At 41.3% G+C, this 17,424-nt stretch overlaps 1 protein-coding gene across 1 annotated transcript in view; it reads left to right on the plus strand.

Moving 5' to 3' along the window:
- The window catches only part of LOC142099232 (dimethylaniline monooxygenase [N-oxide-forming] 2-like), a 46,492-nt gene extending 36,787 nt beyond the window's left edge, over nucleotides 1–9,705 (plus strand). The window contains exon 9 of the mRNA XM_075182474.1: nucleotides 8,904–9,705. Within this exon, the coding sequence (XP_075038575.1) occupies nucleotides 8,904–9,336 (433 nt within the window). The 3' untranslated portion in view covers nucleotides 9,337–9,705. The remainder of the gene's footprint in view (nucleotides 1–8,903) is intronic.
- The last annotated feature ends 7,719 nt before the right edge of the window (nucleotides 9,706–17,424 follow it).

The following is a 17,424-nucleotide window of genomic DNA, read 5'->3' on the forward strand; positions in this document are numbered from 1 at the left end:
GATTCGGGAAAAGGAAATATTAATCGCCATTGATTCTATACCACATCTTTGTGAATAGAGTACGTTGTATGGAACTGCACATTTATTATGGTTTATTTTAAGATTTATTTTAATATAATGGCCAAAATTGAACACCAGCAAGCTCGTGGTCTCTTGCTACTCACTATGGCAAGAACACTGCAAGTGCAGACCTGGAGGGAAAGAATGAGAAAAATTGGATCAAAGAGTGGTTCCATAGGAGACACTCTTTCTCATATGCCCCTGCTACAGGAGATACGGGACAGCAACCCTGATGACTTTAAGAATTTCCAGAGGATGAATGAACCCACATTCCAGGAGCTGCTCCAACTTGTGACCCACCTTATTCAGAAGGAGGACACCCATTTAAGGAGACCCATATCCACAGAGCAGAAACTGGTTGCCACCCTGAGATGTTTGGCCACGGGAAGGATACTGGCTGATTTCAAATGCAACACAACAATTTCACCTCAAGCTCTGGGTTTTATAATACCTGACACCTGTGACGCTATAGATCAAGTTCTGCGTGGACAGTTTATGAAGGTTGGTAAAAGAAATACTCTGTTTTTTAAAAATATATATATTTTTATTAAAATAGAAGCTAAACATATTACATAAACACATAAACCATATAAAAACTGTACTAAAAATAAAACAGGGGTCACAGCTTTTCATAATGCAAATGTTCACTATTTTCCAATGGGGATGGATTCCCTGTATACTGTAGCATAATTGTGTAGGCTGTAGTCCTGTAGGCTGGTGGGGTAACAGATTGGCCTCCCATGACGGGAAGTTGCTTGTGGAGTGGTAGTGGCCGAAATGTATATGATTGGGTCGACCTGAAATGTCCTTGCTCCTGTGTGGGAGGATTGTGTTAATACAGTGTCTGGTGAGATATCCCCTCTTGTTGACCTACAAATTATGTTATACACCAGACATTTATCATCATCACCATTTATTTTTATAGCGCCACTAATTCTGCAGCGCTATACAGAGAACTCACTCACATCAGTCAATGCCCCATTGGGGCTTACAGTCTAAATTCCCTAACACACACACACACACAAACAGATACACAGAATAGGGTCAATTTGTTGGCACATTCCATCTCTATTCGCATTTCTCTACTTGCATTTCGTTGCAGACTCATCTTTCAAGTGAGCGCATCACTTTGCTCTTGATCAAAGACCCTTTTTTTTTTACCTCTCGTCAGTTTGAACTCCTTGTGGCTGTGAGGGTAGATCTGTGATCTCCTGGCTGTCTACTGTCAGCTGGCTGGCTTGCGTTGTTGTGCCATGTTGCTTTGCTACATCACAGAATACAGCTTCATATAAGACAGCAGGCTGTGTAATGAAAACAGAATGTAAACTAGTTAGTATAATATTACATGCATGTACCAATTTCACATTTCAACAATCTTTCTCTTTCAGTTTCTTGCAACGGTTGAACAATGGCAAGTTATTGTTGAAGATTTTGAAAGCCTTTGGAATTTTTCAAACTGTGGTGGTGCATTGATGTGAGAATTATGCCACCCTGAAAAAGTGGATCCTATTACTACAACTATAAAGGATTCTTCAGCCTGATTCTGATAGTTAGAGTGGATGCAAATTATGAATTCCTATTTGTGGACATTGGAAAAAATGGGAAGGCGTAAGATGGCGGGACATTGGAGCAGACTCCTTTCCATGCCGAACCTAAAAATAATGAGCTTAATTTTCCAACACAAAGTGACACGAAATATGGACTAAATTTTGTTTTCGGAGCGGATGAAGCGTTTGCACTACACACCAATGTATGACAACCTTATCAGCAAAAAAATAAGTCAACAGAAAGGAGGATCCTTAACTATAGATTGTTAAGAGCTAGGCACATTGTGGAAAATGCTTTTGGTATTTTAGCAACAGATTTAGAAGTTTTCATTCAGCTATAAATCTGCGTCTAGAAAAAGTAGACAAGGTGGTGATGGCTTGTTGTGTCCTACACAGTTTTCTTAAACGTAAAAGCCCCAGTGTGCGCAGTATGCTTAGCAATATGGAGAACTCTCTAGAAGTAGCAGAAGTTGTAGGGTTGACACCAGTGGAGTCATCCCAGGTAAGAAATGCCATTCATATGGCAAAATTAAACAGGGAGGCCTATTTAGAATATTTTAATGGTGAGGGTGCTGTGTCCTGGTAGAATGTCATTGTATAGTGTATGGCCAGTAGCATTGTATGCTTGTAAACTGTATTGTGAGGTACATGTAAGTAAATAAATATTTTATGTAATTACAATGTTGTATGTTTCACTTACTGTTCCACTTGCCGGTATGTCATCTGTTTGTAGAAGTTCAGGTGAGGAATTACTCTCTGTCTCCATGTTGCAGGTGGACTGTCTAGCAATTTCCTCATCACGGGTGAAGCACAAGTGGTCAAAATACCACAATTTGGGCACATACACATCCTCAGCCTCTGCCCCTGATTTTTTGAAAGCCTCAATCATTTTAGGTTGTTTTTTAAAGACAGTCCACAGATTTTGTATCTTCCGTTTACCCACTTGACATTTACTCTGGGATAATGTGGAAGGCACAAAACTTATCTGCTCCACACTACTGTTGATGTTCTCTGCCTCTCTGTAGAGGTCAGCACTTCCAGGTTCGGGTGGTCACATGATCATGACTGGGAGGCGGCATATTCAAATGTGCAGAGTATATATAGCTCACTCTGACATTGCAGCTGTGTCAGAGCAACAGGTATTCATACCCAGACTGACTCCCTATAATGCTATATTGCTGCTGTCCTTGGCTTCCCTTGTGATTCCTTCTTGGATAGTGCTTCTGCCTGTTATCCTCTTGTGTACCAGTCCTTGCTTGCCTCTGATGAAACGGCAATAGATTGCCGAGAAACGCGTCAGACAGACTGCAGATTGCACACACTGGACGTTATACACTGGAGATCTGAAGATCCGGACATTCTCTATTCTGCATACCCCGGGGTAGGACTGCAATTTTATTACCATTCATGCTGTTACATTTGGTCTGTTCCCAGCATATACGGGCATATCTCCAAGCCGCGAGTGGAGGACGCTGACTCCGACACACGGGTTGATATCACACGCCCTTACATCACCTCAGTACCGTACGCGGGCTGACTGATTCCAATATTGGATAGGAGAACCCAAAGCAGGGAGTGCCAGATACCAAACACAGCGCATAAGCTGGAAATACAAGTTCATTCATAGCTACCTAGCGCTTTATGCCTTTACATTCAATCAGTGCCGCAGGCGGGCTGACAAATTCCAACATTGAATAGAAGAGCTTAAAGCGGTGAGTGCAAGATACCGAGCACAGCACACATGCTGGAAATACAAGCTCATTCACAACTTTATAGCGCTACATGCCGCCTAGGTCCCGTATGTTGACATAGGAGACAATAAGGAGGACGTCATCAACAACACACACGGTTGTGTGGTTCTATTCATAAAGTCTCTTTTGAATACAATGACATTTCATCTATATCATACATGGTGTCCTGGAACCCAGGTGAACTCTACTCTATGATTCAACCTCTTGTATTAGGTGCTGCAATGGCAATTATTAAGCTGCACTAATAACTCCATATGTGTATTTCATACTAATGATTGTCTATAATTAATCCAGTGTGTATTGGAATATCTTGCATGCATGCTTACGGTGATATTGATTTTTATTGGTTTTATATATGTGATTATTAAACAACTGTGCCGATTTGAGGTTTGCGCTATCTTACATATTTTTTCTTGCTTGTTTTGACCACTCTGTCTCGGATCCTGATTTTTTTTTACTGCACCATTGCCTGTGTACCAGATCCCGGCCTGTTATTAGACTTCCGTTCTGTATTCTGATTTTGCAGCTCACTACCGCCAGTGTTCCAGTCCTCGGCTAGCTGACCTGCTTTCGGATTTTCCTTTCTCTCCGTTATGTTGCGCCTAGTGGCTGATCAGAGGGCTGCGACCTGTGTGTTCCCGGCCGCAACAGTCCATCCTGCCTTACGGCGGTTCTTGGTGAAGACAAAGGGACCTCTTAGACTCCGCACCTTGCCAGTGCTAAACCAGGATAACACGTGTATCCATCACCCAGGGCTCTCTTCCTGAGACATTATCATTATAGCACACTTTCACAACTTCTTCTAAAGCTGTAGTCCTCTTCTGCCTGTTTGAATATTCTTTGGATTTTGTTTTCCACAAGAAGGTATAAGCTCTGTAGGCCTCAATTAAGTCCTTAATGAGCTCCACACTTCTGTCAGATACCATGGCAAATTAGTTCATAAAAATAATAAACAATATATATTGTCATATTTCCACACACACACACACACACACACTTGTTTTTATTGCATCGTGAGGACTCATGTCTGGTACATGGCGTGTAGGGACACCCCTTTCCTAATGTCCTGTCGACAGAACAATCATAGGTGTATGTGTAGGAGTGGTTTGTCACCAGACTTACCATGTGAGATTTACACTTTGACTTTGCATAAAGTACTGACACGGACTGCAAGATGGGGAAAGTGTCATGTATTTTCCACATTCCTGCATACATAAATTAACACATAATAACAATGGTAGGGAAAGTTTTGTGTATTCTGACCATCTGAGGACATCCGCATTGCCCGCTTACTCCGACACCTAGCCATGGACGCTACAGTCCTGTTCAACCACTTTGCATCATTTCAACAAGTTTGATCCCTCTTTAAAGCTGTTATGCGGTTCTTTATGTAGAATTCCACCCCCAACCAGTTCCGATCTTTGAGTATGAATGGTTCAGCCATGAGGCACGCAACACAGTCTCGCTTTCCAGGTACCCGGCATATCTGTATAAATCTCATCAGGTGTTTCTCCACAGTCTGAACCTCCTCTCTGTCCCAGGATTTCCTCCGCACTTCTTTGCAACCTGAAAGGAAGTAGAGTGGTCCATTTGGCTATACAGAGAAGGCAAAGTTCTTCTGCCTAGCAAAACTGTTTGCTACAACTACCTGTGGAAGCCATGGCTTGGCACTGGTCCCGTGTTGCCAGGTCCATACACCGCCTCTCTTTTGACGTGGAAGTGTCGACTAAACTCTTGGCCACTTGTCCCTCTGTCACAGAGGATTTGCTCATCATCCGACATGTCGCTCTGTAGCTTGACTGGTTCTGAAAAGAAACAGATATGTAAATGACCAAGGTAAAAGTCAAAAGCATACATCAGACACCAGATTTTCCACTTACCGTCCGGATCAATGTGCATCTTTTCCAAATTCTTGCCTTTGAATTCGGCCGGTCTGCCACTTTCGAGAGCCATTAACAGTTTGCTGATCTTAGCGAGTTGAAGGGTACCTTCTGGGAGGCGATAATACTGCTAGTGCACCCTGATGTCGTGCCCAAGGAAGTCTGACAACTTATCCAGTTCTGTGTCGTTTAGGTTGAGGACCTTCGAGAGAGTGGCAATGTGCTTTCAAAGCTTTGTGGAAGACAGCGTGTGGGGATGCTTTGCCAAACACTCTCGGGGAAACAGTCGTATGCAATCGGAACCTCTGAAGTGTGACAAGGCAGTTGGTGTGGCGAACATGTAGACATTTTGGCTATCCACTCCACATTTGTCACGCTTTTCTGTGAGAAGTTCCATTGCAGCTTGCATGGCTGGTGTCAGCAGCATGGGGACTGTTCTTCCTCATTTTCCTCGGATTTCAATGCGAGTGAAGGGCCGGCAGAGCTTCCTCTCAACCTCGCAAAGCTCTAGGGACACATTTTCGTGGTGATCCAGGGTATCTCTTGAGGAAAAGGTAGTCAGCAACATTTGTGAAACTTCCCCTTCTTCGATTGAACATGATCACCTATGCCAGGGTGACTTTTGCAAGTAGTGCCCAGTGGTTAACCGTTAGCTCGGTGGATAGTCCATTTCGGTAGGCTTGCTGCTTATCATCGAGGTACAAGTGCATCTTTTTCATATCTTGTGAAAGGTAAGAGCTGAGGCATGTTCCACTTGGATTTCTTAAGAGTTTTCAAGGCAGCCAATGAGACTCGTTCAATTTGTTTTCAACCGCAGCAGTGCAGACCTCCATCATGGCACGGCACCCTACAATACTAGCTATCTTTTGCAGGCCATGCCCGATCTTGAGTGCCAACGATGGCGTCTTAAATGTACCTGTCTCCTCGTCATAGCCAGCTACCAGCTTCACATCGTCTACTATGTGCAAAAAGTACGATGGGGCGGTAAAGTCTATCATCCTCTCCAAAGGGGTAGCTCTTCTGGCCTGTAGCAGTAGCCTGCCCATTTCTCTAAGCTTCTGACGGATGTACTCGTGCCTGCCAACATCTGATCTGACCCGGTTTAACAGATGCTGTCCCATCTGCATGATGCATAGATCATTTTTGACTGCGAGTAAGACATCATCCTGGGTCATGTCACTCAAGAGCTTCAAAAGCCATCACTGATGTCAGGTGGAACAGGCTGAGCAAAGGCGCACAGTGACTGGACTCTGTTCTTGCCAGGTGTGAGCTTGTTGCCCCTTCGGTTTAGCTTACATCTCTTCATGTGTCACCACAGGTATTTCCTTGCAAACAAGCCCTGGCAGGCTACACAGTGCATGAAGCCTTCAGCATCCATCTCTTTGTCTGGAGGTTTGCATGGGACCAGAACGCCATGGCCTGCCCTCATTACCTCAGCATTGTGTGCAAAGTTGCCCCTATTGCGAATATGTGCCAATTGCATGCACCTTTCTTTAGAGTGTTTCGGGAATTTCAGTGCCCAGGCTACTTCAGTCTCATTGCGGTGAATGTGCTCCATGGGCCGGACAATTTTTAAGAGGGGCTTCTCACAGTACAGGCAGTACAGCTTTTTGTTATACGCCAGTTTCTTCGTTAAAAATAATTATAATATTTGTCTTCAATAATCTTCAATAATAATGTCTTTTATAATCTTCACATAGACACCATCGTTGTAGCTGATGAAAGTTCGGAAGGAAAGAAGGAGGCAATACACACTAATATTTATAGTACTTCCGGTGATAGAAAAGGTGTGGTGGATAAAGTTGAATATTTTAAACAATTGAAGGCTAACACCAATGATGTTAAGAAAAAGTTTCACAAACTGGATAAAAATTACCTGGAGTTACTTCAAATATATAAGAACGTAGTGCCTGATTCGTTAAGGATCTTAACTTGAGAAACTTCTTATTTCAGTCTCCTGGACAAAACCATGTTACAATGCAAGGGGTGCAAATTAGTATTCTGTTTTGCACATAAGTTAAATACTGCCTGTTTTTTCATGTAGCACACAAATACTTGATAGCTTATTTGCCCAGAAAGGAGTCTCGGTTTGAGGAACTATCGGCGGCCGGTTGAGCAATTGGTCGTGAGATTTCTACACACTGCAGGATCAGAAGGTGGTTGGAACAAGATTTATAGTGCTGCGAAACAATCAAATGAAACGACGATTGGTACTTTGGAATGTCTGCCGATCATTGTTCAACTATACACACTAATGTGATATTGGCTCGAACAGTCGTTCATCGCTCAATTGACCCAATAGTCAGCTGAAAAAGCTGTAGTGTTTACCCAGTCTTAGTCTCTCTCGGTCTTTGTGTGTATGTGTGTGTGTATGTTAGGGAATTTAGACTGTAAGCTCCAATGGGGCAGGGATTGGTGTGAGCGAGTTCTCTGTACAAAACTGCAGAATTAGTGGCGATATATAAATAGCTGATGATGATGATGTAGGTAGAGTTGGGAAAGTTTCACCTGAATGAAAGTGCAGATGGACACTTATTTGCCAAGAGACTCTTATTTACCATATATATATCAGAGGATGCACTCAGATCCCTTGTGGATGAACTATAATATATATATATACCCATATGCTGAGCTGTAAAAATCTTAAGCTTATGTGTCCAGTTTGCGACAGATACACATCACAGACATTTATATCCCTCTCAAACAGATCAATACAATTTGAAAGAATGTCTCTAATACAGCAGAAACAACTCCCAATATCGTGTGCAAGAAAAAAAAAAAAGGTTTCTTTAAACACACACACAACATCATAATATATGTCTGAGCAAAGAAGTAAGCACTAGTCAGCTTCAGCGATACAATTGCAAATAGCCAAACACAAGTGTTTCGATATTGACGGAGACTGTCATAATTGTCATCCTCCATTTACACTTGTCCCCAATCATCCCCAAATAATACGGCATTCTAAAGTGTATATACTTATTTTTTCCGTTCTGCATCCATTCACAATTGCTAAAACGTCCTTAATGTACTTGGCTACATTAGAATGCCCCCAGCCCAAATCTACAGAGGCAGACTGGAATAAGTGGCAGATTGAAACAAATCCACATGGGTGCATGTGCGGGCATGAGTAGAGTGATTTCTCGCAAAATACATTACACAAATTGGCATAGTGCTCACTCTAAATCAGTCACATAATGAGAATATACTATAATATATATATATATATATATATATATATATATATATATATATATATATATATATGCACATTTCAAGCACATAAGGTAGGAATACATAAAAAGATGTTGCATTTGTAGCATGTATTTGTATAAGCTGACTGTAAAGTCTAAGTTAGTCAAAAGTTCTGAATGCATTTCACTTCTATTGCATAATATTATGTGATCATTTTTGCATATGTAGTATACACTATTTACTAGCCTCTGTACAAATTTCAACTTGTAAAAAACAAAACAGGGTCAATATACAGTTAAACAATATGAAAGAAGTAACAGCCCATAAGTACAATACAGGTGGTTAGCAAAGACTAGATGGTGTGAACAATATAACGGTGCAAGATTTCTACAATAATAGCATAATTGTTTTCATACTGTACATTACATTATCTTCTATTAATATTGATATTTTGTTTTTGTTTTATTTAGGTTTGGTGTGGGGAGGACTCAAGTTCTGCAGACCCATTATATTGATTACATTACTGATGTTTCTAAAGAGATTGGAATCCAGCCCAACATGATATATCTATTCCTCACAGACCCAAAACTGGCATGGCAGGTATTCTTCGGGCCATGCACACCTTACCAGTTGCGACTCACTGGGACTGGGAAATGGTCTGGAGCCAGAAATGCCATCCTCACACAGTGGGAGAGAACAGTAAAACCAACCAAGACCCGCATTTTACATGAACAACCCCAACCTTGGTTAAACTGTAAAAAGCTGTTGGTCATGTGCTCTTTGTTGACGGCCCTGTGGTTTTGTTCAAGGGCCAGTTTAAAGGCAGAACATAATGGATATCTGAGCTTCAGAGGGTCCTTTTGGACAAGGATTTTTCCAACTATCAGCATAAGTTCCATGTAAATGTATCAGTCATCAATTAATCAGCATATAGCAAATAACAGTCAAGATTTAGAAATCAGAAAAGATCTAAGAATTTTTTGTGTGGGGGTAAGTGGGGCAGCAATAGGGAGTCTATTTTAGAACCCAACTTAAACTCAAGCTTCCTATCAAAGAGCCTACTGGGCACTAGAAAAATGTCCAATTATTAACACAGATCTGTTGTATGATATCAGCCTGTGAAAAGAAACATTTAAGACAGCTCAAATTTTATATTTTGTAGCACAAATGAATCAGTCTGATTACCTTTGGTTTTAATGCTTAGAATGCATTTTAAATGTAAGATGATTTCATGATGCTCTGTTACAGTCCTGTTACTGTGAACTGATAATAAAATGATTGACATTTTTTTGTAAAAATAAATAATGCAAACTCTTATTTGATTTAAACTATATTATGAAGTTCTATAAAAATATCACTAGTGAACAAGCGCAAATATAATCAGTGGCAGCCCTCTATCTCCTGGCATCTGATTCATATGTGAGCCAAAAACCACGTATTAAAATTAAGAATTGGAGATGGAGACAGCACTGCTAATTGCAATACTTTTTGTGAAATTCCAAATCAGCAAACACTATTCCAATATCTAAAAAATTAATAAATAAACAGTAAACAAAAACAGTTTCTTTCTAGATGAAGGACCTTATATAGTCTATACCAGGGTTTCCCAAACCCAGTCCTCAGGGCTCCCCAACAGTGCAGGTTTTCCAGATCACATGTGACATAATTAGGACCACCTGTGGATCTGTTACAATGTGTCAGTCAGTAATGAATACACCTGTGCTCCAGCAAGGAGATATGGAAAACATGCACTGTTAGGAAGCCCTGAGGACTGGGTTTGGGAAACCCTGGTCTATACAATCCTATATCGAATCCACGTTTTGTAATTAGAAGTCTTGAGATCCGTAGTATCAAATTTCCTTCCGCGAAACATATATGTGAAAGCTAACTAAAAATATATAATAGTGCAATACAGTTTAACCAAAATCACTCATAAATATATTCCATACATTTTCTTCCCTTCAAATGTAATAAGTGAATTCTACTTAAATGAGCAATTCTTCACATCGCATCAACGACTCCACAACGTTTTGTGCAAGCACTTACAAGATGTTGATTAAGACTCAGCGTTGTGTAATGACTGAGCTGTGTCTCCATAGATCCTGCTTCATAAGCATCCAAAATACATTTTTCCATTCCATATAAAGAAAGAGACCGCTAATAGTGCTTATCTAATTTGGAAAATTTGCAGTGGCTGCAAAAAAAAAAAATGCCATCTGCCATGCCACTAACTGAAGCAAACGGTTGTAATAAGGTGGATTCCACACTACATATGCTCAGCGACTAGAGGAACAGCAACAAGCCATCAAGACCTACACATCAAATCATGAGATTGGGAGAGGGGGGTCATGTTACCTTACTCCAGCACATTGAAGAATCCTTACTGCTTTAAGCAAGCTACTGAAACCAATTGTAATAAATGATATGAGTTCAAATACTGCCAGCCTGAGTCAAGTTATACCCCTAATCAAACGACTGGAAAATCAGATGGAGAAGCTGAAGGAGGATATGAAACTTAGTGATTCTGCAAAGTATGTCAGCCTTGCAGATCAAGTTTTTTTATTCACTTCACCAGGACCCAAGGGTTTGCAGCATCTCGAAATTGGATCACTACATTTTGGCAACCCTGCTTGATCCTAGGTTTAAGTAGTCATATGTAATGTCTTTCCTTCCAACCGACATAGATGTCCACATATGTAAGCATCTCCTTCTGACAAAGCTGTCAGATCAATTTGCACATGACATGTCCCTGGCTTCATCTTCTGTGTATAAAAAGAAACCTGTTTTGCACTGAAATCTATTATTCCATCTATGCCTTTCTGGATATCACTAGTACTTCAAACGAGTGTGTAACTATCCTTTTTAGGACTTTTTGTGTTAAAAAACATCAACCGCCTAAGAAACCTGTTTTGACGCCTATTTTCCTGCTATAATTCCTGTGGCCTGCAGATTAGATCAACTCAAATCCGTTATTTGGCTGTTCTGAGGTTGGGACCCAGCATTCCAGTACCAATGCTTTGCCCGCTACCTGCAGCTCTGGCCAGTGTAATAGACTTGGTGGAACCATCCACAGCAACCCTGATCTGAAGGCAAGAGGTCAGGGGTAGCAGCCCAGGTGTACTAGCATGGGGGTACATTAGCAGTGAGAGTTACCCAGAAGGACGCGGTTCTGGGCGCCGCAAAGGAGTCCAGTGGTGGCAGCAGCATAACACCCTCCTACTGTGGTTAGAGGCGCATTTGGGATAAAGAAAATGGGACGGTGGCAAGGCAAGCCGAACCGGTTCCCAGCAACTCAACAGACTAGGTGGATTAGGCGGTCCATCCTGTCACAATCATATAGAACAACGCTAACTAACTGTTCACAGGAATAGCTCCCGGTGCATAATTAGATAATTAATCCACTAGGGATATTTATAATATGTAAATTTTCCATGCCCTCAGCGCTGTGGTCATAAGAAATCCCCATTTTATCAATAGAACTGATGTCCCAGGAGTTGCTAGAAGAATATAAGCACTGGATTGTGATTTGAAACCTATAGTGCTGCCCAGCTAGCAGGTATAAGCCAGTTATGATAAGAAATGTCTATATATTTTAATTTTTGTAAATCTCTCATAGACAGTGCTTTCTGCTTCATAATCAATTCATACAGTGAGATGTAATGAGCTAAAGAACAAAAAGGAGGTTATAATTAGAGATGGGCTGGCTTGGTTTCCTGAAAACCGAACCAACCCGAACTTAGGGGATCCGGTACTTTCGCACCTATTCGGTTTCCAAAATGAGGCAAAACGTCATCGTGACGTCGTCGGATCTCGGATCTCGCAAGTTTTTGAATCAATAAATACCGCCCTCCACAGCGATCTAGCGCCATTTGAGAGAGGGATACAGAAGGGGTAGGATATAGTGACAAAGCACAGAGCTTCTTTGCTGAATTTCTCATTGCTGAAATACAAATATACAAGTCCTTGCAGGCTTTTTGTTAGAATTTGCAGGAATAAGTGTAGGGTGTTCTATACACCCAAAGACAAGAACTCCATTGCTACTTTTGTCATTGCTGAAATACAAATATACAAGTCCTTGCAGGCTTATTTTCTGAATTTGCAGCAATAAGTGTAGGGTGTTCTATACACCCAAAGACAAGAGCTCCATTGCTAAATTTGTCATTGCTGAAATACAAATATACAAGTCCTTGCAGGCTTATTTTCTGAATTTGCACCAAAAAGTGTAGGGTGTTATATACACCCAAAGACAAGAATTCCATTGCTATTTTTGTCATTGCTGCAATACAAATATATACAAGTCCTTGCAGGCTTTTTTTCTGATTTTGCGCCAAATGTGTAGGGTGTTATACACACCCAAAGTTTGTCATCGCTGAAATACTAATAGACTAGTCCTTGCAGGCTTTTTTTCTGAATTTGCACTGCTAAGTGTAGGGTCTAATATACACTCAAATAGAAGAGCTGCCTTGGTAATTTTGTCATTGCTTCAATACTCTAGTGAACATTTTTGGGATTCTGCAACAGCATGTAGGAGAATGCAGCAGCTGCAAGAAGAATAGAATTTAAGGGGAATGTACTTTAGTCCAGCGCAGTGGAGAATAATTTCCGTGTTGTGCAAGGTGCTGAAACCACTCAAAGCAGTCACCTGTGAAGAGAGTGCAGACACTGTTAGCTTGAGTCAAGTGATTCCCCTAAGTAGACTTTTTGAAAAGCAGCCAGAGAAATTGAAGGAGGAAATGAAACAAAGCAATTCCGCTAATCATGTTGGACTTGTAGACTAAGTACTTTATTTGCTTCGCTGGGATCCAAGACTTATCAACATCTTGAAATTGGATCATTACATTTTGGCAACTGTTCTTGATCCTAGGTTTAAGAGCTATGTCTTTTCTTTCTTTCCAACTGACCCAGATCTCAAGAGATGCAATGAGCTCCTGGTCAGCAAGCTGACAGCTCAAGTGGCACATGACACAATGACGCCTCCTCCTTCAGTTTCTCTGGAAATTGCTGCTAGGAAACAACTTAGCTTTCCCAAGACACCCAGTGGGGATGCAGAGGAGTCTGCACAACATTTTGACATTTGGTCTGGACTAAAAGAATTGCCCAAAAATTGTGACAGTTATTTTCCGTATAATGAACTACAAATTCCATGAAGAAGGCCATTAATGGCAATTACATCAAAGTACACAGACTTCTGTGATGGTGGATTCCATCGGGGATGAATTAATGTTGTTTGAAGATGATGTACACACTGATGAGGGTGGATATGATGACAGTGTAGATTGCAGGTGCTGAGATCTAGCTGAGAGAAGGGAGATAGCTGATGCTGGTATGTTTGGTAATATTTTGGGTAGAATGGCATGTTGCCAATTTTATGTTTTTCTACAGTAAACTTACACCTTTATTAGAGAGGTGTTTTTTTCTTTACAAAGGTACAAGCATTTTATTTGGCACAGAGATGCATTTATGCCTGAGAAGTCATATAATTTGCGGATGCTGGAATGCAGGTGCAAATACATGATGCTGACGTAATTTGCTAGCGCTAGCTAAACGTTTCTGATTGGATGGTTGCAAATGCACTGGTGATCTGATATGCAATTTCTTGATTGATCATGATATATTAGATACTAGCTGAAGTACTTGGCGTTGCCCGGGTTTAAATCTTTAAATTATTAAGTTATCAATGCGTTGGATCTAACTGTCAACATTTTAAAAATAACAAGCAGCTAAGATGTCATCCAAATCCATCCAGTGGAAGGCCCAGAACAAGCTCCCCGGGTAAAAGTTCTGCCCAGTGTATACCAACAGAAGGTCTGACACGGACCCCAACCACTCCATTAGGCATCCCAGACCAATAACCACCCCTCTGTGAAGTTTTCATCCAAATCCATCCAGTGGAAAGCACACAACAGGCTCCCCGGGTCAAAGTTCTGCCCAACATACAGTAATAGGAGGTCCACCCAGGACCCTAACCCCCTAAAACCTGGCCAGGATCCAATTGGAACACCTTGCATTGGTTTCATCCCAATCAGTGCAAGGGTGTCCAAATGCATAACCAGATAAACAAACAGATCAATGATTTTTATATATAAGATTAAGTTTTATTTCATACATGGGACAGAGAGTTGTGCCAGCTGTATTAGAGAGGTTTTAGTGACGCATAATAGCAATTGAGTATTTCACATAAAAAATAAAAAATGATTGAAAATAGAGGTGTAAATTAATCTGATGTAATCCTGGTGTGAACCAAGCACATACGCTACTGGTTGTCATAATTCTAATGGATTTAGAGGGTTGTTGTATTGTGTTAGCTGTGTAGAGGATGGTAATAGGGTAACCTAGGGAGATTAAATTGGTGGCTGAGGAATATTATAAGCTTGTCTGAAGAAGTGGGTTTTCAGAGAATGCTTGAAGGTTTGAAGACTAGAAGAAAGTCTTATTGTATGACGGAGGGAATTCACAAAGTGGGTGCAGTCCGAAAAAGTCCTGTAACTGGGAATAAGAGGATATAATGAGAGTGGAAGAGAGACACAGATCTTGTGCAGAATGAAGGTGCCGAGTTTGGACATATCTTGAGACAAGTGAGGAGATGTATGTCAGTGCAATTTTGTTGATGGCCTTGTATGTTAGCAGAAAATTTTTATATTGGATTTGTTGAAAAACAGGCAACCAATGTAGAGACTGACAGAGTGGCTCAGCAGAGGAAGAACAATTTGCAAGGAAAATCAATCTAGCTGCTGCATTCAAAAAAGATTGTAGTGATTTGAGTCTTTTTTGGGGAAGACCAGTAAGGAGGGACTTGTAATAGTCAATGCGGGAGATGATGAGTGCATGAATTAAAGTTTTTGCAGTGTCTTGTGTGAGATATGTGCGTATTTTGGAAATGTTTTTTAGATGCATGTAACATGATTTAGATATAGGGGTATATTTACTAAACTGCGGGTTTGAAAAAGTGGAGATGATGCCTGTAGCAACCAATCAGAGTCTACTATTATTTAGTACATTCTACAAACTGTCAGCTAGAATCTGATTGGTTTCTATAGGAAACTTTTTCAAACCCGCAGTTTAGTAAATGTACCCCATAGAGTTGATGTGGGTAACAAAGGATAGTTGTGAGTCAATGATTACACCTAGACTTCGAGCTTGCTGGGTGGGATTTGTGGTCATGTTATCAACAGAAATAGAAATGTCTAGGACTGAGTCTTGTGGTACTCAAACTGATAAAGGAAGCGGAGCAAAGGTGGATCCAGAGAACTACGGTAGGACAGTGCCTTCAAGATCTAGGGATTGAATCATTTGTATGAGGAGAGAGTGATCAACAGTGTCAAATGCAGCAGAGAGATCCAGGAGAATTACAAGAGAGTAATGGCCTTTAGTTTTTGCTCTGATCAAATTATTGACAGCCTTGGTCAGCGCAGTCTCTGTGGAGTGTGAAAGCCTGACTGAAGAGAATACAGTAAGGTTGTTTGCTGTAAGAAAATGTGTGAGTCTAGTGTAGACAATTCTCTCAAGAAGCTTGGAGAGGCATGGGAGCTGAGACATGGGGCGGTAATTTGAGAGAGTTTTGGTCAGAATTAAATTTTTCCAGAATACGAATTTGAATAGAGATGGAAAGGTACAGTAGAGAGAGAGAGAGAGATTACAGACTTTAGTTAGAGGCAGAATGAGCTCCATAGACAGGGACCTAACAATTTGTGAGGGTACGGGATCAAATAGACAGGAGGTAGAGTCGGAAGATAAGAAAACTTCCTCTTCACTTGTGGGATCAAATGAAGAGTGTGTGTCAGAGGGTGCTACAAAAGAATTGATGCAATTACGACTTTATAGCAGTGTTTATAGCAGTGTCTATAGCTCTTTGTTTATCGCTCCTAGTAATTGTTTTTTGTCTCTTTCTGAGAGCTAACGTTTATAGCCAGTAGTTGTATGTGGTGTGTGTATGAGGGTAATAGGTTTGTTGTGTGGGATGCTATGTAGTGTGCAGGTTATTTAATATTAACTCTTGTAATTGGTGTAGGTGAAAAAATATGTGCAACGTGTATATATGGTTATAAAAAGCGGTAATTGTAGGCGTTCTCTATAATGTTTGCTCTTATAAAAGCAGTTGTGTTTAATGCCCGTCTCCTTCTTCTGGTGGAGTTCTGTGAGGTGCAGGGCTTTGTCTTTGTTCCTTGGGCGCTGGGGTAGCTTGGCCAAGTGGCTTCCTTACGCGGCACTTGAAACACACTATGCGCTCCAAATGTCGAACTTCCGGGTTTCAGGTGGAGCGCACAGATGACTGTGCGTTCCACTGATGTGTCTGCTGGCTTTCTCTGCTCTTTCCCGCAGTTGTTCTTTGGTGCAGGGGGTGGATTTTGCTTGATGGTGGCGTGGGGATTCTTTTGTTCTTCTGGTGTGGGTGCTGTGTAGATTCTATCCAATGCATTTCGTCAGGAGACTTCGTCAGAGATATAAGTCGAAGGGCGAAATGCGTTAGTGGGAATCTAACTGATGCAGCTGCCTCCAATCTGAAAGGAATGCATGCCAAAACACCGACTATCCAACTACAGCCTCTCCAATGTTTATTTGAGGACGAAAGAGAACTTTTAATTTGATAGGGGGAAAGATCCCGGTGAAACAACCGTGAACCCCCACCTGGGGCCGAACCCAAGCAAACTCCCCAACAATAGTAAATGGGGAGATCAAAACATTCCCTTGAAGAGACAGGGTAACCCACCACCCTTTGCCCAACAGGCCCATTTTAGACAGCTGGACCTTGCATATGACAAACATAACCATGTATTTGGCAAGCATACTGGGATGGGGCCAACTTGGTGGAGGCAATAAACTTGGTAATCCTGAAAGTACCAAAAAAACAACATAGCATACCCAATGCTAAACAACAAACTATCAAAACCATCAGTAGTAACCTCTTTAATAACTCCCAGCTTGGACTCCAGCATCGCAGGACCAATGAGCCTTCTCTGATCTGGCTGGACAGGACACGTGTGCGACTACCCT

Source organism: Mixophyes fleayi, chromosome 8 (genome assembly GCF_038048845.1).
Source record: "Mixophyes fleayi isolate aMixFle1 chromosome 8, aMixFle1.hap1, whole genome shotgun sequence".
Lineage (NCBI taxonomy): Eukaryota > Metazoa > Chordata > Amphibia > Anura > Limnodynastidae > Mixophyes > Mixophyes fleayi.